General features: G+C 42.1%; 2 protein-coding genes across 4 annotated transcripts in view; both read left to right on the top strand.

The window, feature by feature from the left end:
• The first annotated feature begins 19,180 nt into the window (after positions 1-19,180).
• LOC135523863 (zinc finger protein 501-like) lies at positions 19,181-21,931 on the top strand. Its single transcript, XM_064950840.1, has 3 exons — positions 19,181-19,423; positions 19,577-19,679; positions 19,764-21,931. Exon 3 carries the CDS (start codon positions 19,817-19,819, stop codon positions 20,810-20,812), a length of 996 nt encoding a protein of 331 aa, XP_064806912.1. The 5' UTR covers positions 19,181-19,423; positions 19,577-19,679; positions 19,764-19,816; the 3' UTR covers positions 20,813-21,931.
• A 231-nt stretch (positions 21,932-22,162) lies between these two features.
• LOC135523864 (serine-rich coiled-coil domain-containing protein 2-like) overlaps positions 22,163-27,239 on the top strand; it is a 100,655-nt gene continuing 95,578 nt past the window's right edge. For all 3 annotated transcript variants that reach the window (XM_064950841.1, XM_064950843.1, XM_064950842.1), the window contains exon 1: positions 22,163-22,670. The gene's annotated coding sequence lies outside the window, so the exon portion shown is untranslated. The remainder of the gene's footprint in view (positions 22,671-27,239) is intronic.

Here is a 27,239-nt window from a genome sequence, read left to right on the forward strand (position 1 = left end):
GACGCTATTGAACGCCTTTGCAGGCTCTGCTCCATTGGAACTATGGCACGTGAGCAGAGTTGAGCGGTTGGAAATCTCGATCATGGACAAGCACTGGTCTGGCACTCCATGCCCTTTCCTACGTCTCCTGTTTTCAGGCTCACATGGGGGCTAAACTGCTGCTCCATTCATTAAAGTTGACCGAACACCCATTTATTTTTGTGACTATCTTGACCGACCAACTTGTTTTTTTAAGTATTGAAACCAATCCATACGGATTTGAATGAAAAGTATTTGAATAAACATGAAAAGATGAACGTAAGTGGTGATCGTATTTTCAAATAGGCTCCATGTTATATTAAACAACATAAATAGGGCTGGAGCCAGACAGGGAGCCTAAGAACACATTTATTTAGGTTATATTTCAATTATCTCAAAGCTATAGCCTAAAAAGTAATACATTATGAAGCTTTTGCGATTGCGACACAGGCAGGTAGGGGCATAAAGTGCTCAGCATTTAAACTTTATATTAAATCATTATAGTATATAAATTGCGCATATAGGATGTGACTGACTTAGAATTAAATATAAATTAAGATAAAAATGACCTATTCGTGCCTTAAATCAATTTGGCCTGTCTGTGGCTTCAGGGTCACACGATGGTGCCTGGAGAACAGCTGTTGTGCGGAAAATCTCCCCCCTGCCAAAATTCTCCCCCTCTTCTAATTTCCTTAATTTGGTGGTCAGAGTCAAATACTTTCCGTGGCACACAGAGTCAAATACTTTCTATATAACAATCTTTGTCAGGATAGGAAACCGAAATTAATAATGAATGTATGTGGGTTTATTAAACCGAGGGAGTAAAATGTTGGCAAGCAATACACATGTCAGAACAACTGGCTGAATTATTATCCTTACACTTTCAAAAAATACTAGTAGAATAAGACAGGAGAGATGACAAATTTTGGCAAAGAGATTTATTTGGAGATGAATACATCAGTAGTGGATTTAGGTACGAGCGACATGGGAAAACGCCCAGGGCGGCATCTTGCCGGGGGAACTGAATGGGGAGGGGGGGGGTTCGTCCAGGGCGCCACATACACTTGAAGCAAATATCCAAACCGAGAACTGCAGACAAAAATGCCTTCTGCTACTAAGATCAGTGAAATGTAGGCTAAACTGACAACGGAGTGGAGAGCAGAAATCTCAACTAACAAGCAAGTCGCAGCAATAAAGAACGAGAATGGGGGGAGAATTCTGGCAGGGGGGAGATTTTAGTCACAACACCTGTCAGCAGCGGAGAATATCCTCTCCACACTTGAAGAGCAACTGGGGATGCTAAACACCATTTTGCCACTCTTGCCAGGCTGGGCAGAGTTGCAGAGTTGTATTTGTTTTTTTTTCTATAGGTAGGCCTAAATGTTTATAGGCAAAATAACCCAATCAAAACAGAAAGCTCCTTGAACATGGGAATATGCCAGACCTATTGGGACAAAATCAATTATGGCCTGTTGTATAGATAATAGAACGAAAATTAAGGAACGTTTAAGAGTTCAGATTTTTTGTTTATAAATACTTTGCTACAATGACCCACTTAGTTATCTACCCACCTCATTCCTTTATGTTAGCATGTGCACGTAGTAAGTACACAATCATGCTTTTGGGATACTCGTCTTTTCGGATTCCACAATGATTATTTAGTTGTGAACTCTACATCACCGCACACCCTCTCTTGATATAGGTCCTCATCTTGTTAAGTCACCTTGATTTAGCACCTGTGTGTTTTATCAGTTACTTAATGAAAATATAAAGCGAACTCCATGACTAGCTAAAAACAAGGGGCTATAGCAGAACACGAGTAGACTACAAATGCATGCTGGGGCAGGCATGCCCTGAGCTCGTGAAGTGAGTGCTACTGGAGCAAAATTGGAGCCAGTGAGAAAGCCAATGCTCCAGCCTTTGGGAATCTCGCTCCACCCACCTGTCAAATTGGTCAGGCTCTGCTCCAGCTCCGCCCACATACTCTGATTGGAAGCAGCCCTCTCTGGTCAAGCCAGGGCAGTGCTACAAAGACAGTTTCCACTATCATCAACCTTGTCTTTCACTTGGATCCTTTTTTTATTATTAGATTGTATAATGTAGAATCATTTGTCAACATAGGATGAGGTCAGTTCAGTTCACTCCCAGATATACCACACCCATTTTATAAGCATACCGCAAGTTAAATAACAGTTGAATAGGATTTGTTATTTAATTACATTCATGCCAAAGTTATGGCATGTCTGATTTAGGCTCCTGAATAAGATAGAGGATGATGACGCATGTCGAGCAGCATTGCAGTCTGGAACATTTTCCCTGTGGCATGGAGGTTAGAATTGAGACTAAGACATTATACAACAATAACAGCCCCCTCCCACTTCCAAATTTCTCATTTGAGAGTGACATTATTGTAATGATATAAAAGAAACGGGCATTTCTTGACATGAACAACTTTCAACAGAATTTTATATAGCAACATAAACTTGTAGGTTGCACAGCATGGCAATATGTTTGTTCCTCTCAGATGTAGAAGGGAATCCTGGAAAAGCTTGGAGAGGACAAGGACATTGTGAATGAATCCATTCTCCTCAACTGCACTGAACAGAACGAAGCACATTTCTCCTTTGATTATTATTATTTGACCCTGCTGGTCATCTATGAACATTTGAACATCTTGGCCATGTTCTGATACAATCTCCACCTGGCACAGCCAGAAGAGGACTGGTCACCCCTCACAGCCTGGTTCCTCTCTTGGTTTCTTCCTAGGTTCTGGCCTTTCTAGGGAGTTTTTACTAGCCACCGTGCTTCTACACCTGCATTACTTGCTGTTTGGGATTTTAGGCTGGATTTCTGTATAGCACTTTGTGACATCAAGAATGTAAGAATGGCTTTATAAATACATTTGATTAAATTTGATTGATGTTGGTAAGAGAACATCACTACATATAACAAATTACTTCTTGGCATCACTGTTAGAACAGTAAATTCCCATTTGAAATGAACAATCCATCTCATTCTCCAATTAAATTGTCCTCTGTGTCTCATGGGTCAGAGTTCAGGTTGACACATTGTCTCTCTGTGTTGTTGTAGGGTCTATAGAGCAGGTTGATGCGGAGAGGCTGTGTGGAGGAACCTTCATAGACCTGAGGAAAGCCTTCTTCCTACTGAGAGGGCCTGAGGTGCCGCTTGTAACCAGAGTGGATATTTGAGTCAAGTCTCTCCAATCTAGTGTTTTACGGTATTTCTAATATTGTACTGTATCGTGTGTGTCTCTCTGTGTGTTTGCTCTTATACCTGGGTGTGTGTTTTGATCGTCAGGGGCTTCTGCAGCTCCACTTGGCTGCCCGCCCATAGGAACCAGTCTGGCAGTCAGTGTGTGTCACAGCAGTGGGATCACTTACTACTCCCATGTTCAATTAGCTATTCAGCAGATCTCATAACACGACGGGAAAACGTCACACTTCTGCGTTGTCGTGCTTCTGTGCTGTTTGCGACTTCTTCATAACTGTTTGATCAAAACTCTGCATTTAACACATGCTATGATCAACTTCAGCCACTGCACCCCTCTACTAGCTCGAACCAGAAAATGGCTACTCATTGTTCGAGTCCAGGTGAGCGTAAATGGATCCGTGTCGGAACCAGAAAGAAGGAGAAGAATCGTTCTCGGCGTGCCTGCCTTCTTCCCCCGCGTCCAGACTTAAGACTTTCAAATCGCTTTGAGCCCCTGTACTAGCTGTCTTCTGACAGGGATTGGGTGTTCCCTCCGTGGCTGTGGATCTCCCTCCAGCTACCTCTCTCTGTCCTCGTCAATTAACTGCCTGGACCACTGCGGCACTCCTCCGCTGGGCCGTGCTCTTTGGATCAGAGCTCTGTCCCTTTGGCTGACGTGGCCTGCACGCAGCCGGGGTCTCAGCAGCCCTCTTCTCAGGTGAGTTCTGAGGCTCTGACCTCGCAATCAGCTTCGAGACACGGCAGAGGCCGGATCATTCCGGCTATTGTGATAGGGAGTTCAATGGTGAGGTATATATCTGTACCTGGGGCAAAGACTTTGTGTTTTCCTGGGGCAAAAGTTCAGGATATCACCAGGTTACTTCCCGAGGCTGTGCGTCTGTCACCGGGGGCTGATACTGTCATGGTTCATGTGGGGTCGAATGACATTATGAAGGGCAGCTCAGAACAGCTGAAGATGGATTTTAAAGAACTGATTGGGTTACTACTTGAGACCAACAAACGCCCCATAATATCGGGCCCTCTGCCCTCCCTAAATCGTGGCATTGAACGATTCAGCAGACTGTTAGCCCTCTATAACTGGCTATGAGACTACTGCAGCTCTGTGGGTGTAACATTTATTGCCAATTTTGATACCTTCTGGAAACAAAGCTCGCATTATAAGGAGGATGAGATCCACCCAAATCATTTGAGTTCCTGGATCCTTTCACGGCATTAGGCTGCATTGAGACAATGACTTGTCAAGCTCATTTAATCCCTACCATTGTGTCGCTGAGTTGGCATAATGCTTCAGAAAATATACACTATCCCAGGGGCATTGGTAGACACAATGTAAGTAACCTAATTTATGTCCTTCTTACTGCCCTGAATGCCTCTGCTGATCTTACAGGGGCGGCAGGGTAGCCTAGTGGTTAGAGCGTTGGACTAGTAACCGGAAGGTTGCAAGTTCAAATCCCTGAGTTGACAAAGTACAATTCTGTTGTTCTGCCCCTGAACAGGCATTTAACCCACTGTTCCTAGGCTGTCATTGAAAATAAGAATTTGTTCTTAACTGATTTGCCTATTAAAATAAAGGTAAAATAAATAAAAATGTATGCAGTAATAATGTGCCTATGAACCAGAGTTATACTTTTAGGACTAAGGTGGTGTGCCCTAGCAGGAAGTCCACTGTGTGCAGCTCACTCTGCACTAACATAACATACCCAACCATATGTACCTCTGCTAAGCTTCCCTGTAAAGCAAGAAAAACAATCAAGCATCCCAGAAAAGTGTTAAAAATAGCCCACATTAACATATGTAGCTTAAGAAACAAGGTTTATGAAGTCAATAATTTGCTAGCAACAGATGACATTCATTTTCTGACAATCTCTGAAACTCACTTAGATAATACCTTTGATGATACATTGGTAGCAATACATGGTTATAAGATATACAGAAATGACAGCAATGCCAAAGGTGGAGGTGTGGCTGTTTTTATGTGATATTAATAGAGAGGTATATTTTCTGAAATTGACCGGCTTTCTTCAGGCTCCCCACTCAAAAGAAAGCTTCAAACTGTAACTAGTGCCTGCAACCTGGTTCAGGTTATCAATCAACTTACCAGGGTAGTTACAAACAGCACAGAAATGAAATCATCAACATGTATTGATCGCATCTTTACAAATGCTGCAGAAATTTGTTTGAAAGCAGTTTACAAATCCATCGGATATAGTGATCACAATATAGTAGCCATATCTAGGAAAACCAAAGTTCCAAAGGCTGGGACTAATATAATGTATAAGAGGTCATACACTAAGTTTTGTAGTGATTCCTATGTTGTTGATGTAAATCAAATTTGCTGGTATGTGGTGTATAATGAGGAGAAACCAGATGTTGCACTTGACACATTAATACAATTGCATATCCCAGTAATTAATAAACATGCACCCATTAAGAAAATGACTGTAAAAACTGTGAAATCCCCGTGGATTGATGAGGAATTGAAAAACTGTATGGTTGAGAGGGATGAGGCAAAAGAAATTGCAAATAGGTCTGGCTGTACAACTGACTGGCAAACGTACTGCAAATTGAGAAATCATGTGACTAAACTGAATAAAAAGAAGAAGAAACTACACTGTGAAACAAAGATAAATGGCATTGTAATTTTGAATCCTGTAAAGTAAGTGTGGAAGAGGTAAAAAAGAAGAAGATTGTTGCCTATCAATAATGATAAGCCAACGGGGTCTGACGACTTGGAAAATTACTGACGATAATAGCGGACAATATTGCCACTCCTATTTGTCATATCATCAATTTAAGCCTACTAGAAAGTGTGTGCCGTCAGGCCTGGAGGGAAGCAAAAGTTATTCCCCTACCTAAGGATAGTAAAGCCCCCTTTAATGGCTCAAATAGCCGACCAATCAGACTGAATCATGTGGTAATTGAGCAAGTTGAGGAGACTAAACTGCTTGTAATAACTCTGGATTGTTAAATTGTCATGGTCAATACATATTGATGTAACAGTAGCTAGGATGGGTAGAAGTCTGTCCATAATAAAGCGCTGCTCTGTATTGTTTTTGTGAGAGGTATTGACATGTTGAATGCACAAGCTATCTGTTTGAACTACTGGTACACAGCTCGGACACCCAAGCATACACCACAATAAATGCCACCAGAGGTCTCTTCACAGTCCCCCAAGTCCAGAATCTGTTGCAAATGTATTGTAATGTTTAAAAACATGTATAACTGTCTTAATTTTGCTGGACCCCAGGAAGAGTAATGGGGACCCATAATAAATGCAGTTCAATGGGCTTTGGTCATGAAATATGGAGTTAGTACATTACCCAAGCTGAGAGAAAAGTCATTCCGTCATTTATTTCGTTTTCTTTTACAGATGTTTCCGGTGGTGATCGTACAAGTGTCTGATGGGCAAAGGTGTTTCCTGGGGAGGCAGTCCTTCTTCCCACTGTGGATGTACACTGCACTGGCAGGCATCTGTGACACGGGTGAGTCTCACATGTTACACATTTTTAACTAATGAAGCATGTGTATTGACTATTTATAACATGTCTATTACATAGGCTATAATCCAGTTATTACAAATATACGTCCCAGCTGTAAACAGCATGAGCGATGTACAGCATGAGTGATGTACAGTGCTGTACAGAAACCCAGCCTAAAACCCCAAACAGCAAGCAATGCAGGTGTAGAAGCACGGTTGCTAGGAAAAACTCCCTAGAAAGGCCAAAACCTAGTAAGAAACCTAGAGAGGAACCAGGCTATGAGGGGTGGCCAGTCCTCTTCTGGCTGTGCCGGATAGAGATTGTAACAGAACATGGCCAAGATGTTCAAATGTTCATAGATGACCAGCAGGGTCAAATAATAATAATCACAGTGGTTGTAGAGGGTGCAACAGGCAGCAACTCAGGAGTAAATGTCAGTTGGCTTTTCATAGCTGATCTTTCTACTGTCTCCAGAGAGTTGAAAACAGCAGGTCCGGGACAGGTAGCACGTCCGGTGAACAGGTCAGGATTCCATAACGTGTAGGTATGTACGTCAGGACCAAATTGGAAAGATAGGTAGGAGTAAGCCCATGTAATGCTTTGTAGGTTAGCAGTAAAATCTTGAAATCAGCCCTGGCCTTAACAGCAGCCAGTGTAGAGAGGCTAGCACTGGAGTAATATGATCATTTTTTTTGTTCTAGTCAAGATTCTAGCAGCCATATTTAGTGCTTTATCCAGGTAGCCGAAAGTAGAGCATTGCAGTAGTCTAACCAAGAAGTGACAAAAGCATGAAATAAATTTTTCTGCATAATTTTTGGACAGAACATTTCTGATTTTTGCAATGTTACGTAGATGGAAAAAAGCTGTCCTTGAAACAGTCTTGATATGTTCGTCAAAAGAGAGATCAGGGTCCAGAGTAACGCCGAGGTCCTTCGCAGTTTTATTTGAGACGACTGTATAACCAACAAGATTCATTTTCAGATTCAACAGAATATCTCTGTTTCTTGGGACCTAGAATTAGCATCTCTGTTTTGTCCGAGTTTAAAAGTAGAAGATTTGCCAACATCTAGTTCCTTATGTCTGAAACACAGGCATCAAGGGAGGACAATATTTGGGCTTCACCATGTTTCTGTCACGACTTCCGCCGAAGTTGGTCCCTCTCCTTGTTCGGGCGGTGTTCGGCGGTCGATATCACCGACCTTCTGGCCATCGCTGATCCATTTTTCATTTTCCATTGGTTATGTCTTGTCTTCCATCACACCTGGTTTCAATCCCATCAATTACATGTTGTGTATTTAACCCTCTGTTTCCCCTCATGTCTCAGTGATTGTTTGTTGTATGTTTTGTGCAAGTCATGTTCTGGTGTGCGACGGGTTTTGTACCCTTTTATATTATTTTTGTATATATTGGTTTTCAGAGTTTGTTTTAGCATTTATTAAACTACTCAGTTTATACCATGTTCACTCTCCTGCGCCTGACTACCTTGTCACCAGTACACACCCATTACAGTTTCATAAAAATGTACAGCTATGTGTCATCTTCATAGCAGTGAAAGTCAACATTATGTTTCCAATGTTGACTTTCACTGCTAAAATATATAGTGAAAACAATAGTGGTCCTAAAACGGAGCCGTGAGGACAGTGTTAATTCATAGTAATTTTCATTTAAGGCTGCAGAATGTGAAAACTCTGCAAGGCGGGTGTAAAGACTTACCAGGCACTGGAAAAAAGCTGCTTAAGAAATCTTGACTTGAAGTCCTACCTTAAGAAACATTGTTCTCCAATAATCTTCCGTTACGATCTTGGTCAGCTTTTGTCTTTGTCACTCAACACTGCGTACATCTTCCCTTGATCCTAACATAGCAAGACACTAAACAGGACATAAACTGATCATAATCAGAGACCTGCTCCTCCTGATACATAAAACAAGGTTTGAAAGGTAAACAAACATTCACACTATTTTGTTTAGGTTGGCTTGCCAAACTGGAACTTGGCAGTGGCTTGCTCGTCACCTGGTGCTCATATCAGGGTGGACTTGTAGTGAGACTTTATAATAACCTGTCGAACGTCTGCTTCTGATGCGTCCTTTGTGACACCAATTACATCATACGGGTTTGACGTCTTGTACAGCGCCTCACACTGATCCATTAAACCCATATCTGCTTCCCCTAGCATGTCAACAATGTGTGGGAAAGCTGTCTGCCACCTGAGCTGAAGGGAAAGCCATGATGCTCAGATACTGCCAAAATGCTCAGTCTAAACGCAAATACGCCTAGCATGCGACACAGTTCTGGAAACATTTGGAACTTAACTGTCATATGTGAGAAATATTTTTTCAAATACAACCAATAAACTTACTGTACGCAGTTTAGGAAAGTTACACCCGGCTATATTTTGAGAAACACCAGAAATGTGGAATGGTTCTATGGAAATGCTAGCGTAAGGATGTGTTGTAGCCTAGGCGGTGCATTAATACAGCCAGGTGCAACTTTGCTAAACTGCACACATTAAGTATATTTTGTATTTAAAAGAGTATTTCTGGCTTATATGAAAGTTAAGTTCGAAAGGGTTACAAAACCGTATTGCAAGTAAGGCATATTTGTGTTTCTCCTTCACCAAAATCCAGACAGCTGATGTTCTGAAAGAGCTGCAAAATCTGGATACTTACAAAACAGCTGGGCTAGACTATCTGGATGCTCTCTTTCTAAAATGATCCACAGAAATTGTTGCAACCCCTATTACTAGCCTGTTCAACCTCTCTTTCGTATCGTCTGAGATCCCTAAAGAATGGGAAGCTGCTGCGGTCATCCCCCTCTTCAAAGGGAGAGACACTCTAGACCCAAACTGTTACAGACTTATATCCATCCTGCCCTGCCTTTCTAAAGTCTTCGAAAGCCAGGTTAACAAACAGATCACCGACCATTTCGAATCCCACCATACCTTGTTGTCCGGTCCTCCTGCAGTCTCTATGGCGGTGCCACAGGGTTCAATTCTCGGGCCGACTATTTTCTCTGTATATATATCAATGATGTTGCTCTTGCTGCGGGCGATTCCCTGATTCACCTCTACACAGACGACACCATTCTGTATACTTCTGGCCCTTCCTTGGACACTGTGCTATCTAACCTCCAAACGAGCTTCAATGCCATACAACACTCCTTCCGTGGCCTCCAACTGCTCTTAAACGCTAGTAAAACCAAATGCATGCTTTTCAACCGTTCGCTGCCTGCACCCGCACGCCCGACTAGCATCACCACCCTGGATGGTTCCGACCTAGAATATTTGGACATCTATAAGTACCTAGGTGCCTGGCTAGACTGTAAACTCTCCTTCCAGACTCATATCAAACATCTCCAATCTAAAATCAAATCTAGAATCGGCTTTCTATCGGCTGTCTTCTGACAGGGATTGGGTGTTCCCTCCGTGGCTGTGGATCTCCCTCCAGCTACCTCTCTCTGTCCTCGTCAATTAACTGCCTGGACCACTGCGGCACTCCTCCGCTGGGCCGTGCTCTTTGGATCAGAGCTCTGTCCCTTTGGCTGACGTGGCCTGCACGCAGCCGGGGTCTCAGCAGCCCTCTTCTCAGGTGAGTTCTGAGGCTCTGACCTCGCAATCAGCTTCGAGACATGGCAGAGGCCGGATCATTCCGGCTATTGTGATAGGGAGTTCAATGGTGAGGTATATATCTGTACCTGGGGCAAAGACTTTGTGTTTTCCTGGGGCAAAAGTTCAGGATATCACCAGGTTACTTCCCGAGGCTGTGTGTCTGTCACCGGGGGCTGATACTGTCATGGTTCATGTGGGGTCGAATGACATTATGAAGGGCAGCTCAGAACAGCTGAAGATGGATTTTAAAGAACTGATTGGGTTAATACTTGAGACCAACAAACGCCCCATAATATCGGGCCCTCTGCCCTCCCTAAATCGTGGCATTGAACGATTCAGCAGACTGTTAGCCCTCTATAACTGGCTACGAGACTACTGCAGCTCTGTGGGTGTAACATTTATTGCCATTTTTGATACCTTCTGGAAACAAAGCTCGCATTATAAGGAGGATGAGATCCACCCAAATCATTTGAGTTCCTGGATCCTTTCACGGCATTAGGCTGCATTGAGACAATGACTTGTCAAGCTCATTTAATCCCTACCATTGTGTCGCTGAGTTGGCATAATGCTTCAGAAAATATACACTATCCCAGGGGCGTTGGTAGACACAATGTAAGTAACCTAATTTATGTCCTTCTTACTGCCCTGAATGCCTCTGCTGATCTTACAGGGGCGGCAGGGTAGCCTAGTGGTTAGAGCGTTGGACTAGTAACCGGAAGGTTGCAAGTTCAAATCCCTGAGCTGACAAGGTACAAATCTGTCGTTCTGCCCCTGAACAGGCATTTAACCCACTGTTCCTAGGCTGTCATTGAAAATAAGAATTTGTTCTTAACTGATTTGCCTATTAAAATAAAGTTAAAATAAAAAAAATTGTATGCAGTAATAATGTGCCTATGAACCAGAGTTATACTTTTAGGACTAAGGTGGTGTGCCCTAGCAGGAAGTCCACTGTGTGCAGCTCACTCTGCACTAACATAACATACCCAACCATATGTACCTCTGCTAAGCTTCCCTGTAAAGCAAGAAAAACAATCAAGCATCCCAGAAAAGTGTTAAAAATAGCCCACATTAACATATGTAGCTTAAGAAACAAGGTTTATGAAGTCAATAATTTGCTAGCAACAGATGACATTCATTTTCTGACAATCTCTGAAACTCACTTAGATAATACCTTTGATGATACATTGGTAGCAATACATGGTTATAAGATATACAGAAATGACAGCAATGCCAAAGGTGGAGGTGTGGCTGTTTTTATGTGATATTAATAGAGAGGTATATTTTCTGAAATTGACCGGCTTTCTTCAGGCTCCCCACTCAAAAGAAAGCTTCAAACTGTAACTAGTGCCTGCAACCTGGTTCAGGTTATCAATCAACTTACCAGGGTAGTTACAAACAGCACAGAAATGAAATCATCAACATGTATTGATCGCATCTTTACAAATGCTGCAGAAATTTGTTTGAAAGCAGTTTACAAATCCATCGGATATAGTGATCACAATATAGTAGCCATATCTAGGAAAACCAAAGTTCCAAAGGCTGGGACTAATATAATGTATAAGAGGTCATACACTAAGTTTTGTAGTGATTCCTATGTTGTTGATGTAAATCAAATTTGCTGGTATGTGGTGTATAATGAGGAGAAACCAGATGTTGCACTTGACACATTAATACAATTGCATATCCCAGTAATTAATAAGCATGCACCCATTAAGAAAATGACTGTAAAAACTGTGAAATCCCCGTGGATTGATGAGGAATTGAAAAACTGTATGGTTGAGAGGGATGAGGCAAAAGAAATTGCGAATAGGTCTGGCTGTACAACTGACTGGCAAACGTACTGCAAATTGAGAAATCATGTGACTAAACTGAATAAAAAGAAGAAGAAACTACACTGTGAAACAAAGATAAATGGCATTGTAATTTTGAATCCTGTAAAGTAAGTGTGGAAGAGGTAAAAAAGAAGAAGATTGTTGCCTATCAATAATGATAAGCCAACGGGGTCTGACGACTTGGAAAATTACTGACGATAATAGCGGACAATATTGCCACTCCTATTTGTCATATCATCAATTTAAGCCTACTAGAAAGTGTGTGCCGTCAGGCCTGGAGGGAAGCAAAAGTTATTCCCCTACCTAAGGATAGTAAAGCCCCCTTTAATGGCTCAAATAGCCGACCAATCAGACTGAATCATGTGGTAATTGAGCAAGTTGAGGAGACTAAACTGCTTGTAATAACTCTGGATTGTTAAATTGTCATGGTCAATACATATTGATGTAACAGTAGCTAGGATGGGTAGAAGTCTATCCATAATAAAGCGCTGCTCTGCATTGTTTTTGTGAGAGGTATTGACATGTTGAATGCACAAGCTATCTGTTTGAACTACTGGTACACAGCTCGGACACCCAAGCATACACCACAATAAATGCCACCAGAGGTCTCTTCACAGTCCCCCAAGTCCAGAATCTGTTGCAAATGTATTGTAATGTTTAAAAACATGTATAACTGTCTTAATTTTGCTGGACCCCAGGAAGAGTAATGGGGACCCATAATAAATGCAGTTCAATGGGCTTTGGTCATGAAATATGGAGTTAGTACATTACCCAAGCTGAGAGAAAAGTCATTCCGTCGTCTATTTCGTTTTCTTTTACAGATGTTTCCGGTGGTGATCGTACAAGTGTCTGATGGGCAAAGGTGTTTCCTGGGGAGGCAGTCCTTCTTCCCACTGTGGATGTACACTGCACTGGCAGGCATCTGTGACACGGGTGAGTCTCACATGTTACACATTTTAAACTAATGAGGCATGTGTATTGACTATTTATAACATGTCTATTACATAGGCTATAATCCAGTTATTACAAATATACGTCCCAGCTGTAAACAGCATGAGCGATGTACAGCATGAGTGATGTACAGTGCTGTACAGAAACCCAGCCTAAAACCCCAAACAGCAAGCAATGCAGGTGTAGAAGCACGGTTGCTAGGAAAAACTCCCTAGAAAGGCCAAAACCTAGTAAGAAACCTAGAGAGGAACCAGGCTATGAGGGGTGGCCAGTCCTCTTCTGGCTGTGCCGGATAGAGATTGTAACAGAACATGGCCAAGATGTTCAAATGTTCATAGATGACCAGCAGGGTCAAATAATAATAATCACAGTGGTTGTAGAGGGTGCAACAGGCAGCAACTCAGGAGTAAATGTCAGTTGGCTTTTCATAGCTGATCTTTCTACTGTCTCCAGAGAGTTGAAAACAGCAGGTCCGGAACAGGTAGCACGTCCGGTGAACAGGTCAGGGTTCCATAACGTGTAGGTATGTACGTCAGGACCAAATTGGAAAGATAGGTAGGAGTAAGCCCATGTAATGCTTTGTAGGTTAGCAGTAAAATCTTGAAATCAGCCCTGGCCTTAACAGCAGCCAGTGTAGAGAGGCTAGCACTGGAGTAATATGATCATTTTTTTTGTTCTAGTCAAGATTCTAGCAGCCATATTTAGTGCTTTATCCAGGTAGCGGAAAGTAGAGCATTGCAGTAGTCTAACCAAGAAGTGACAAAAGCATGAAATACATTTTTCTGCATAATTTTTGGACAGAACATTTCTGATTTTTGCAATGTTACGTAGATGGAAAAAAGCTGTCCTTGAAACAGTCTTGATATGTTCGTCAAAAGAGAGATCAGGGTCCAGAGTAACGCCGAGGTCCTTCGCAGTTTTATTTGAGACGACTGTATAACCAACAAGATTCATTTTCAGATTCAACAGAATATCTCTGTTTCTTGGGACCTAGAACTAGCATCTCTGTTTTGTCCGAGTTTAAAAGTAGAAGATTTGCCAACATCTAGTTCCTTATGTCTGAAACACAGGCATCAAGGGAGGACAATATTTGGGCTTCACCATGTTTCTGTCACGACTTCCGCCGAAGTTGGTCCCTCTCCTTGTTCGGGCGGTGTTCGGCGGTCGATATCACCGACCTTCTGGCCATCGCTGATCCATTTTTCATTTTCCATTGGTTATGTCTTGTCTTCCATCACACCTGGTTTCAATCCCATCAATTACATGTTGTGTATTTAACCCTCTGTTTCCCCTCATGTCTCAGTGATTGTTTGTTGTATGTTTTGTGCAAGTCATGTTCTGGTGTGCGACGGGTTTTGTACCCTTTTATATTATTTTTGTATATATTGGTTTTCAGAGTTTGTTTTAGCATTTATTAAACTACTCAGTTTATACCATGTTCACTCTCCTGCGCCTGACTACCTTGTCACCAGTACACACCCATTACAGTTTCATAAAAATGTACAGCTATGTGTCGTCCTCATAGCAGTGAAAGTCAACATTATGTTTCCAATGTTGACTTTCACTGCTAAAATATATAGTGAAAACAATAGTGGTCCTAAAACGGAGCCGTGAGGACAGTGTTAATTCATAGTAATTTTCATTTAAGGCTGCAGAATGTGAAAACTCTGCAAGGCGGGTGTAAAGACTTACCAGGCACTGGAAAAAAGCTGCTTAAGAAATCTTGACTTGAAGTCCTACCTTAAGAAACATTGTTCTCCAATAATCTTCCGTTACGATCTTGGTCAGCTTTTGTCTTTGTCACTCAACACTGCGTACATCTTCCCTTGATCCTAACATAGCAAGACACTAAACAGGACATAAACTGATCATAATCAGAGACCTGCTCCTCCTGATACATAAAACAAGGTTTGAAAGGTAAACAAACATTCACACTATTTTGTTTAGGTTGGCTTGCCAAACTGGAACTTGGCAGTGGCTTGCTCGTCACCTGGTGCTCATATCAGGGTGGACTTGTAGTGAGACTTTATAATAACCTGTCGAACGTCTGCTTCTGATGCGTCCTTTGTGACACCAATTACATCATACGGGTTTGACGTCTTGTACAGCGCCTCACACTGATCCATTAAACCCATATCTGCTTCCCCTAGCATGTAAACAATGTGTGGGAAAGCTGTCTGCCACCTGAGCTGAAGGGAAAGCCATGACGCTCAGATACTGCCAAAATGCTCAGTCTAAACGCAAATACGCCTAGCATGCGACACAGTTCTGGAAACATTTGGAACTTAACTGTCATATGGGAGAAATATTTTTTCAAATACAACCAATAAACTTACTGTACGCAGTTTAGGAAAGTTACACCCGGCTATATTTTGAGAAACACCAGAAATGTGGAATGGTTCTATGGAAATGCTAGCGTAAGGATGTGTTGTAGCCTAGGCGGTGCATTAATACAGCCAGGTGCAACTTTGCTAAACTGCACACATTAAGTATATTTTGTATTTAAAAGAGTATTTCTGGCTTATATGAAAGTTAAGTTCGAAAGGGTTACAAAACCGTATTGCAAGTAAGGCATATTTGTGTTTCTCCTTCACCCAAATCCAGACAGCTGATGTTCTGAAAGAGCTGCAAAATCTGGATACTTACAAAACAGCTGGGCTAGACAATCTGGATGCTCTCTTTCTAAAATGATCCACAGAAATTGTTGCAACCCCTATTACTAGCCTGTTCAACCTCTCTTTCGTATCGTCTGAGATCCCTAAAGAATGGGAAGCTGCTGCGGTCATCCCCCTTTTCAAAGGGAGAGACACTCTAGACCCAAACTGTTACAGACTTATATCCATCCTGCCCTGCCTTTCTAAAGTCTTCGAAAGCCAGGTTAACAAACAGATCACCAACCATTTCGAATCCCACCATACCTTGTTGTCCGGTCCTCCTGCAGTCTCTATGGCGGTGCCACAGGGTTCAATTCTCGGGCCGACTATTTTCTCTGTATATATATAAATGATGTTGCTCTTGCTGCGGGCGATTCCCTGATTCACCTCTACGCAGACGACACCATTCTGTATACTTCTGGCCCTTCCTTGGACACTGTGCTACCTAACCTCCAAACGAGCTTCAATGCCATACAACACTCCTTCCGTGGCCTCCAACTGCTCTTAAAAGCTAGTAAAACCAAATGCATGCTTTTCAACCGTTCGCTGCCTGCACCCGCACGCCCGACTAGCATCACCACCCTGGATGGTTCCGAACCTAGAATATTTGGACATCTATAAGTACCTAGGTGTCTGGCTAGACTGTAAACTCTCCTTCCAGACTCATATCAAACATCTCCAATCTAAAATCAAATCTAGAATCGGCTTTCTATTCCGCAACAAAGCCTCCTTCACTCACGCCGCCAAACTTACCCTAGTAAAACTAACTATCCTACCGATCCTCGACTTCGGCGATGTCATCTACAAAATAGCTTCCAATACTCAGCAAACTGGATGCAGTTTATCACAGTGTCATCCGTTTTGTTACTAAAGCACCTTATACCACCCACCACTACCACCTGTATGCTGTATGGTCCTCGCTACATATTCGTCGCCAGACCCACTGGCTCTAGGTGATCTACAAGTCCATGCTAGGTAAAGCTCCGCATTATCTCAGTTCACTGGTAACGATGGCAACACCCACCCGTAGCACGCGCTCCAGCAGGTGTATCTCACTGACCATCCCTAAAGCCAACACCTCATTTGGCCGCCTTTCCTTCCAGTTCTCTGCTGCCTGTGACTGGAACGAATTGCAAAAATCTCTGAAGTTGGAGACTTTTATCTCCCTCACCAACTTTAAACATCTGCTATCTGAGCAGCTAACCGATCGCTGCAGCTGTACATAGTCTATCGGTAAATAGCCCACCCAATTTACCTACCTCATCCCCATACTGTTTCTATTTATTTACTTTTCTGCTCTTTTGCACACCAGTATATCTTCCTGCACATGACCATCTGATAATTTATCACTCCAGTGTTAATCTGCTAAATTGTAATTATTCGTCTACCTCCTCATGCCTTTTTTTCTCTTTTTTTTCTACAGTGTTATTGACTTGTTTATTGTTAACTCCATGTGTAACTCTGTGTTGTTGTCTGTTCACACTGCTATGCTTTATCTTGGCCAGGTCGCGGTTGTAAATGAGAACCTGTTCTCAACTAGCCTACCTGGTTAAATAAAGGTGAAATAAAAAATACAAAAAGCTTCAATGCCACACACCACTCCTTCTGTGGCCTCCAACTGCTCTTAAATGCTAGTAAAACTAAATGCATGCTCTTCAACCTATTGCTGCCCGGCCGCCTAGCATCACTACTCTGGACGGTTCTGACTGAGAATATGTGGACAACTACAAATATCTAGGTGTCTGGTTAGACTGTAAACTCTCCTTCCAGATTCACATTAAGCATCTCCAATCCAAAATTAAATCTACAGTCGGCTTCCAATTTCGTAAGAAAGCCTCCTTCACTCATGCTGCCAAACATACCCTCGTAAAACAGACTATTTTACCGATCCTTGACTTTGGCGATGTCTTTTACAAAATAGCCTCCAACACTCTACTCAGCTAATTGGATGCAGTCTATCACAGTGCCATCCATTTTGTCACCAATGCCACATATACTACCCACAAACTGCGACCTGTATGTTCTCGTTGGCTGGCCCTAGCTACATATTCGTCACCAAACCCACTGGCTCCAGGTCATCTATAAGTCTTTGCTAGGTAAAGCCCCGCCTTATCTCAGCTCGCAGGTAACCATAGCAACACCCACTCATAGCACACGCACCAGCAGGTATATCTCACTGGTCATCCACAAAGTCAACACCTTCTTTGGTCGCCTTTCCTTCCAGATCTCTGCTGCCAATGACTGGAATGAATTGCAAAAATACTGAAGCTGGAGACATATCTCCCTCACTTTAACCATCAGCTGTCAGAACAGCTTACCGATCACTGTACCTGTACACAGCCCTTCTGTAAATCAAATCAAATCAAATCAAATTTATTTATATAGCCCTTCGTACATCAGCTGATATCTCAAAGTGCTGTACAGAAACCCAGCCTAAAACCCCAAACAGCAAGCAATGCAGGTGTAGAAGCACGGTGGCTAGGAAAAACTCCCTAGAAAAGCCAAAACCTAGGAAGAAACCTAGAGAGGAATAGCACACCCAACTACCTCATCCCCATACTGTTATTTATTTTGTTGCTACTTTGCACCCCAGTATCTCTACTTGCACATCATCATCTGTACATCTATCACTCCAGTGTTAATGCTAAATTATAATTATTTTGCCACTATGGCCTATTTTATTGCCTTACCTCTCTAACCTTACTACATCTGCACACACTGTACATATATTTTAATATTGTGTTATTGACTGTATGTTTGTTTATCTCATGTGTAACTCTGTGTTGTTTTTGTCACACTGCTTTGCTTTATCTTGGCCAGGTCGCAGATGTAAATGTGAACTTGTTCTCACCTGGCCTCCCTGGTTAAATAAAGGTGAAATAAAATGTAAAAAAAACAACATAAAAATAACATGTTCAGCTACTTAAGATATTGGCTTGAATCTAGGTTGTCATTTAGATTTTGAGAAAACCAACATCTAATGAAGAAGCTTTCAGTTCTCTCATTGACTTCTCAAACCCCAAACCCTGGCCTGTTGGTCTGTTTTGCAAGCGTTCCCGGAAGTCTTGCGATGTTGCGACTTTGGGTTTAGAAACTCTGTGGCCTGATCATCAAATATTCTCAATGTCCCTGATTTGTCACTTGTTCTCACAGTCACAAAGTCAAAACCAGTTGTTGTAAATATTAGTTTCGCTTATATGACTGCTTTTTCGTAGCAGGTTAGGCGAACCTACGCAGCAGGTTAGAAGACTGAGGTTGGGGTTAGCGAAAATGCTCACCAAACCTACAAAAAATCCCTTCGTTATCGAAGTGGCGTGAAGAGTTTTTCCCATAAAGATAAAGTAACTGTCTCTTTAATAAACCCACTTCATTTCTAAACCGGAACTACGATTTGGGAGTTTCACGTAATTACTTCCGACTGGGCACAGACACTATTTACGTTGCGATCGTGTGAAGAAGTCTGTGTAGTCCAAATTCATCAAAAGTATTGATGTAGCTACTAGCTCAATCTTTCATCAATGCAAATCTGAAAGCGTTGTCGATTAGATACAGTCGTGATAAATACCAACAAACCATGTCAAATTTCATCGCGCTGCAGACCCAGCTGGCCTCCGTCATGGATACACTTGTTCACGCGGCGTTGGCCGAACTGGGTAAACTTATAGAAGATAGCTCTGTCTTCGTGCAAACACTTTTGCTGGTTTCAATAGGCAAAATGTTAAATGTTTGTAGTCTGTGCCATTTCAATAACATGATCCAATTATTTTCCTAAAGTTCACACCTAATCAATCTGTTTGTGCCGTTAGTCTGCAGATGTGGAGGAAGTGGACACCCCAGAATCTCCCCTCGTCTTGGCTGTCTCTGTCAAAGACGAGTATGGACAAATATACCTGGGGGCCATTGCAGAGAGTAAGTATAAAGCCAGTATTAGGACGGCCTATATCAAATTATCTCCTGCCACCTAAAATTAAATGTTTTATATATGTCTTACAGGAGCTGCTGATGATTCTTTTGCAGCAAACTCTTCCTCAGAGAACCAATATTGTATGATTAGCGATGACCCACCAGTGAACCCCACAGACATCCTATTGGAGTCTTTGTTTGCCCAAAAGAAGCTCTTTATTTGCACAGAGTGCGGGAAAAGTTTCTCCACGCAGAGTAACCTCAAATCCCACCAGCGACTTCACACAGGCGAGAAACCGTTTGTGTGCATGTTCTGCAACAAAGCCTTTGCCCACAAACAGAGTTGTAATGATCACATCCGCACCCACACTGGTGAGAAGCCTTTTATATGTGGTGTCTGTGGGAAATGTTTCGGCAAGCAGGCACACCTCAAGACACATTCGATAATACACACTGGAGAAAAGCCTTACAGCTGCAGCGTGTGTGGCAAGAGCTTCAACCTGGCTCAAAATCTGTCTAGACACCAGCAAATTCACACGGGAGAGAAAATCTTCACCTGTTTGCTGTGTGGGAAAGGCTTCACACGCGCTGTAACACTGAAGACCCATCAACTCATTCACACTGGACAAAAGCCCTTCCAGTGCAATCAGTGTGACAAGAGTTTCCGTCATTCTGTCAATCTGAAGAACCACCAGCGGATTCATACAGGCGTCAGGCCATTTAGCTGTGACTTGTGTGGCAAGACATTCCGTCAATCAGTGAATCTGAAAATACACAAGCGCATCCACACTGGAGAGAGGCCATATATCTGCACAGAATGCGGCAAGACCTTCAGTCAGCAGAGTAGTCTTATCTCTCACGGACGCACCCACTCTAGCGAGAAGCCTTTCGAGTGTAGCTTCTGTGAGAGAAGATTTAACAACACCAACAGTCTGAAGTTGCACCAGAGAATCCGTACAGGAGAGAAGCCGTACAGCTGTGAAATCTGTGGGAAGACTTTCAGTCAGGGCAGTCATCTCCGAACTCACAAGAAGCATGTCCACGCAGGAGGGAAACAGTACATCTGTGATAAATGTGGGAAGAGGTATTCCGACAAACGGAATCTTAAGATGCACAAATGTGTTTATGCCTCAATCTAACATTGTGATGGGCAAACGGTTTCAATCTTTGACAGGCTTTTGTTGTCCTTTGCTTTGCTGTTTTTATGCCTGTTGGTTGAATCACCAGATGTCTCTGGTGAAAGAGCCTTGAAGCCTGGCAGGTGAATGTAGGGAATCCCCTTTCAACTTGATTTTAGCCTGAGCAAAAATGGCACACCTCAAGACACATTCGATAATACACACTGGAGAAAAGCCTTACAGCTGTTACAGTTTATTATGGAATAGGACTTGCTGTCAGGGGCTAGGTATTTTAGTATTTGTTCCCATTTAAGCAATTATGAAAAGGAAAAAGCAGAAACAATATATTTAAGTTAAATAATGTTTTCATGTTAGTGTGTACTGTATATAATAATGCCATTTTTGTAAATTTGTAAGAAATTTTATTTAGCATAACTAAAGTATAGTTAACATTTTGCAGCCTGATATGTATTGATATCATTTGTAAAAAGCCAATAAAACTGAAACTGGTGTTTGGATACAAAAACATCTGTAGATTGTCTTGTTCTAACAGAATTGCTTGGCTGGCTAGTCTGTACTTCCAAAACATCAGGTCCATTTGTATTTATTGCTTATCACATGTACTTGTTTCTTAAGGTTTGTTTCCCACAGACTTGAGTTAAAAATTCACACTTTCTATTTTATAGCATTTGTTTTTATATACTTTATGTAAAAGAGACAAATCAACACATGGCTGTATTTAGTGGGATGGAACAAATTGGTTCAAACAAATCACAGTAAATTACGGGAATATAATCATTAAAGACATGCAATGATGCAATTTTGGCCATTTCTTCTGTGTGAGCTTTGCTATGGATTCAAGTGGAAACCTTGCTACCATGTTGCTTTATTGCCCAATTCACTGCTAAACTCAATTGAAAGGTTGACATTTGCTGTTGCAGCACTTTGAGGCTTATTTTAGTGATTCATTTGACTGATTTTGTTTGCCTCATTGTTTATTTTGTCTAATTTATTTTGTTACTATTATTTAAGGACGTGAGAACTATCTCGTGTTGCTGTTGCAAAACTGGAAACTTGATCTGTTCAATCAATATGTTCAAAGAAAGCCTTTATTAATAAAACAAAAAAATTATATTGCCACCTGGTGGTCTGGCAGAAATAATGTTATTCAATGACATTTGATAAATGGTAAGTTTAATTATTTCACTGTGAATCATCAGTATCACAGAAATGCTAGCAAGAAAAGTGTGCTGTTTCTCAGATTGACATAAAATTCAAATGTTGGGGTTAAGGGGAGGGTATGTTTATATTTCTGACGTCGGGGTCAGCTGTGCTTGAAGCAGTGAGCGTGTGGATGATTCAGAGATTCGAGTGAGCGACCGAGTGCACAGTCTTGACAGCGCCGAGCTTAGCAACACTGAACGTCACAAGGAGTCCTTCAGCTAGCTAGCTACTAAACAAGCGGAAACAAACGTTTTTCCATACAATATTTATTTGACAAGACATAGAAATGAACACCAGGAGGGAGGCGACGAGACAATCTGGATGAATTGGTGGACCATACGCCTGCTTCAGAGAAAGCACTCTAACGTTAGTTAGCTAGCTAATGTGGATTTGACTTTCTCAGTCATATATAATATGATCGTAAGTTTTCATATTTAATGGATGGGCTTCGTTCAGCAAACAGTGTAAGGCTATTTAACTGAACATTAATAATTTAGCGAGCGAGCCAGACTACTGCCTTGAACTTGCTAGTTCGCTAACTTACTAGCCAGCGTTAGCAATTGGACCAGCACTTCATAATCAATCATCCTGCCTCTTCACTTTTCAATTCATGAATTTGCTGTAGCGCAAGCTGATGCGTCGTCTGTTTCAATAGGTAAGTACGAGTTTGAGTCACCTGTGTGTGTCAGTTGTTCAGTGCAAGTCCTGTCTTTTCATGACATTAACTATCCCTTCTCAGGCCTGATCCAGCAGCTGAGTTACAGCCGTGCCTAATTTACAGTACTCTGAGTCATTAGCCAGCAGATTCAGACCCTCACCATTACGCTTGTTTACACGTAGCCCAATAATGATCTAACGTTGTTCCGAAAGCCAAAACGGTCAATCTGAACGTGAATGATTCTCAATTGCGGTACGGTTCTAGAAACAAATCCCTCTACTTTAATATCAAAACATTATTTCATAACGGCAATTTTTTAAATTAATAACCGTTGCAGCCAGAAGTATATTTCAGTGACTACACTTTGTGGAGTCCATGTTCCATTTACACATAGGTGTAAATGCAGATGGCTAATTAGCAAAGAGAAGGGTGCGACTGCAGCCCGTAATTTGGGGTGTTCCTGCATCTTTTCTTCTATTGGTCCTAGCTGACTCCAGTACAGTAGATGGCGATAATGCACTATAACATTCGATGACAACTGGCGATAAACCCCACAGGAGGAAGAGGCGGGGCGGGCAACGGTAGCTTGCTATAGCTAGTAAACACCGGTAGAGTGTCCTTCGCCCCCTCCTGTTGGGCACTGTTTTTCCACAGTTCTGTTAATGACAGCGAGGGCAGGTGTTTGGTAGGCGGGCGCGAAGGACACTGTGTGCTAGCTTAGCCAGCTAAGGTAAACTCACCCCATTCCGTACAAATGTGCGCAATCGCAACATTCAAACGACGCTACAAAGAAAACTAATGGGACTGTAGCGACTGTGTTGACGTCAAAATCGGGGGTGTGAACTAGGTTTCTATTCAAGCGTTGATCGACATGGTAATGGCTCTATAGTATTGGAGGAAAGTTGAAAAAACGGACCCTCCGTTACATCTTGACGTGTCATGTCGTAACGTACAGCACGCATAAAGCAACTATTTCTATCTTACAGTCTCTCCACCAGGTGTAGCACTTCTATCATTCTTTAAAAACAAGAAATAGACAGTGATGGGGGTAAGGGGGGGATACCTAGTCATTTTTTCTGTCATCATTGTATGCGATCATCATTCTCAAAGCTGCTGTTTACTTCTAGGTTCACTTTAGCACCGCCCTAAAAACCCAATTTCAAATTCGACACAAACTTTCAAATGGGTATGTAATGACACATTATATAAACTCTTTATAGTTTTTTATTTACATTTTAAAGGCGATAAGGTAATAAGTTGGACAGATCGAGTGGAAAAAAAGCAATTTTCCCACACAACATCTCTCCTTCTCACTATCACTCATTAGTTTCGCTTCCCCACCCGCCATTTTTAAAAAGACCCGACGGGGCTCATTGCCTGCTTGAAATATGCAGAAACGGGCAGCGTTTAGGTCATGTAATTGATTCTGTTGGAAAGGGGAGAAATTGTGCTTTACAATGGTATTGACATTACAGTTGATCTGGAATTATTATGTTTTTGGGGCTCTAAAATAAGGAAAATTGTACGGACCTGCTGTGTACCGAAGTAGCTAGCGGTAGGCAGTGTCCTTTGCCCCTGCCTGTCAGGCATATTTTTCTCCGGTACACAGCAGGCAGGAGGCAGAGGCGACACCATGTGATAGCTAGCTATCACACAGTGTAGCTTCATCCCGCTGTACTGTCGGCGCTGTTGTTTTTCTGCAGTTCTGGTTACAAAGGTGAAGGCAAGTGTTCGGCAGGCTGGAACAAAGGACACTGTCTACCGGTGGGAAAACTCATAACTTTTATTTCCCTTTTGACATGTATAAAAGTGTCTCACAAGCATGAGCATTTTCTCAGGGGGTGGGGTGTTCATGAACGAACCAATTGGATACACGAGGAGGGGTGTTCATGAAGGAACCAATGGGATGCTTGAGGGGGTGCGTTCCTGCAGATGCAGGAATACCCACTTGCAAGAATGCTACAAATTGCAGGCTGCAGTTGCACACTATTTCTGACTGTCTTCCGTCTGTTTTCCGTGAACAAGTGCTGTAACATGGAAATATGGCCGGGTGGGAACACTAACCCTGTAAAGGTGTGTATCAATTTAACCATATTTGTTTTTTGAAAATTATTTCTTGCTGATATGAAAGAGAAGGTCCTTATGCTTCCAAAACTGTACCGCAAGTGATGCGGCGTGTTAATGTTCAGACCAAGCGTTGGGGGCGCTTAATAAAATACCCTGTACAGAAGATGCCTTCATCCAAATACACTTATGTGTCATGTAATGGAACTGAGAGTCATTATCAAGGGCTAGTTTATACTGAGCTGCACTGGGGTCAGAACGTCATCATGGTTAAGACCCTACTGAGCCAGCGTGAGATATGGCTGGGAAAACGTACCTCAATCCAGGGATGAGAAATTGCGTTGTACATCGAATTCTCCCATTTATACCAACTGTTACACAGAATAGATAGAACGGTTGCTAAAAAAACTAGCAGCATTTCATGATGTATCAGTTTGGATCTACATTACCAGTCAAAAGTTAGGACACACACTCTTTCAAGGGTTTTTCCTTATTTAGACTATTTTCTATATTGTAGAATAATAGTGAAGACTTCAAAACTATGAAATAACATATGGAATCATGTTGTAACCAAAGAAGTGTTTCATATTTGAGATTTTTCAAAGTAGCCACCTTTTGCCTTGATGAAAGCTTTGCACACTCTTGGCATTCTCTCAACCAGCTTCATGAGGAATGCCTTTCCAACAGTCTTGAATGAGTTCCCACATATGCTGAGCACTTGTTGGCTGCTTTTCCTTCACTCTGCTGTCCAACTCATCCCAAACCATCTCAATTGGGTTGAGGTCGGGGGATGCAACACTCAATCACTCTCCTTCTTGGTGAAATAGCCCTTACACAGACTGGAGGTGTGTTGGGTCATTGTCCTGTTGGAAAAACAAATGATAGTCCCACTAAGCGTAAACCAGATGGGATGGCGTATCGCTGCAGAATGCTGTGCTGGTTAAGCGTGCCTTGAATTCAAAATAAATCACTGACCGTGTCACCAGCAAAGCACCATCACGCCACTTCCATGCTTCACGGTGGGAACCACACACGCAGAGATCATCCGTTCACCTACTCTGCATCTCACAAAGACACGGCGGTGGGAACCAAAAATCTCAAATTTTGACTCATCAGACCAAAGGACAGATTTCCACTGGTCTAATGTCCATTGCTTGGCTTTCTTGGCTCAAGCAAGTGTCTTCTTCTTATTGGTGTCTTTTAGTAGTGGTTTCTTTGCAGTAATTCGACCATGAAGTCCTGATTCACGCAGTCTCCTCTGAACAGTTGATGTTGAGATGTGTTTGTTACTTGAACTCTGAAGCATTTATTTGGGCTGCAATCTGAGGTGCAGTTATCTCTACTGAACTTATCCTCTGCAGCAGAGGTAACTCTGGGGCTTCCTTTCCTGTGGCGGACCTCATGAGAGCCAGTTTCATAGCGCTTGATGGTTTTGCGACTGCACTTGAAGAAACTTAAATTTTCCAGATTGGCTGACCTTCATGTCTTTAAAGTAATGGTGGACTGTCGTTTCTCTTTGCTTATTTGAGCTGTTCTTGCTATAGTATGGACTTGGTCTTTTACCAAATAGGGCCATCTTCTGTTTAACACCCCTACCTTGTCACAACACAAATGACTTGCAAAAACGCATTAAGAAGAAAATAAATTCCACAAATTCACCTGTTGAAACTCCCCATCCCGGATCCGGGATCGTGACTAAAGCCTCAGGCTCATTAGCATAACGCAACGTTAATGATTTCTGAAAATCGCAAATAAAATGTAAATAATGTGCCTGCTCTCAAGCTTAGCCTTTTCTTAACAACACTGTCATCTCAGATTTTCAAAATATGCTTTTGAACCATAGCAATTGACTAATTTGTGTAAGAGTATGCTAAGCTAGCTTAGCATTTTGAGTAGCATTTAGCACGCAACATTTTCACAAAAACCAGATAACCAAATAAATAAAATCATTTACCTTTGAAGAGCTTCGGATGTTTTCAATGAGGAGACTCTCAGTTACATACCAAATGCGCAGTTTTTCCTGAAAGCGTCTGTGTGTAGGAGAAATCGTTCCGTTTTGTACATCACATTTGGCTACCGAACCGAAAATTCAGTCACCTACAACGTCAAACTTTTTCCGAATTAACTCCATAATATCGACCGAAACATGGCAAACGCTGTTTGGAATCAATCCTCAAGGTGTTTTTTCACATATCTCTTCATTGATATATCGTTCGTGGAAGCCTGCATTCTCCTCTGAATTCTGTGGAAAAATACTTGCAGCTGACTTTTGCGCACCAATTTCGGTGCAGGACACCGGGCGGACACCTGGTAAATGTGGTCTCTTATGGTCAATCTTCCAATGATATGCCTACAAATACGTCACAATGCTGCAGACACCTTGGGGAAACGACAGAAAGGGCAGACTTACTCCTCTCGCATTCACAGCCATATAAGGAGACAATGGAAAACAGAGCCTCAAAAATCCTGCTCATTTCCTGGATGCCGTCTCATCTTGGTTTT

This window comes from Oncorhynchus masou, chromosome 31, assembly GCF_036934945.1.
Source record: "Oncorhynchus masou masou isolate Uvic2021 chromosome 31, UVic_Omas_1.1, whole genome shotgun sequence".
In the NCBI taxonomy this organism is placed as follows: Eukaryota; Metazoa; Chordata; class Actinopteri; order Salmoniformes; family Salmonidae; genus Oncorhynchus; species Oncorhynchus masou.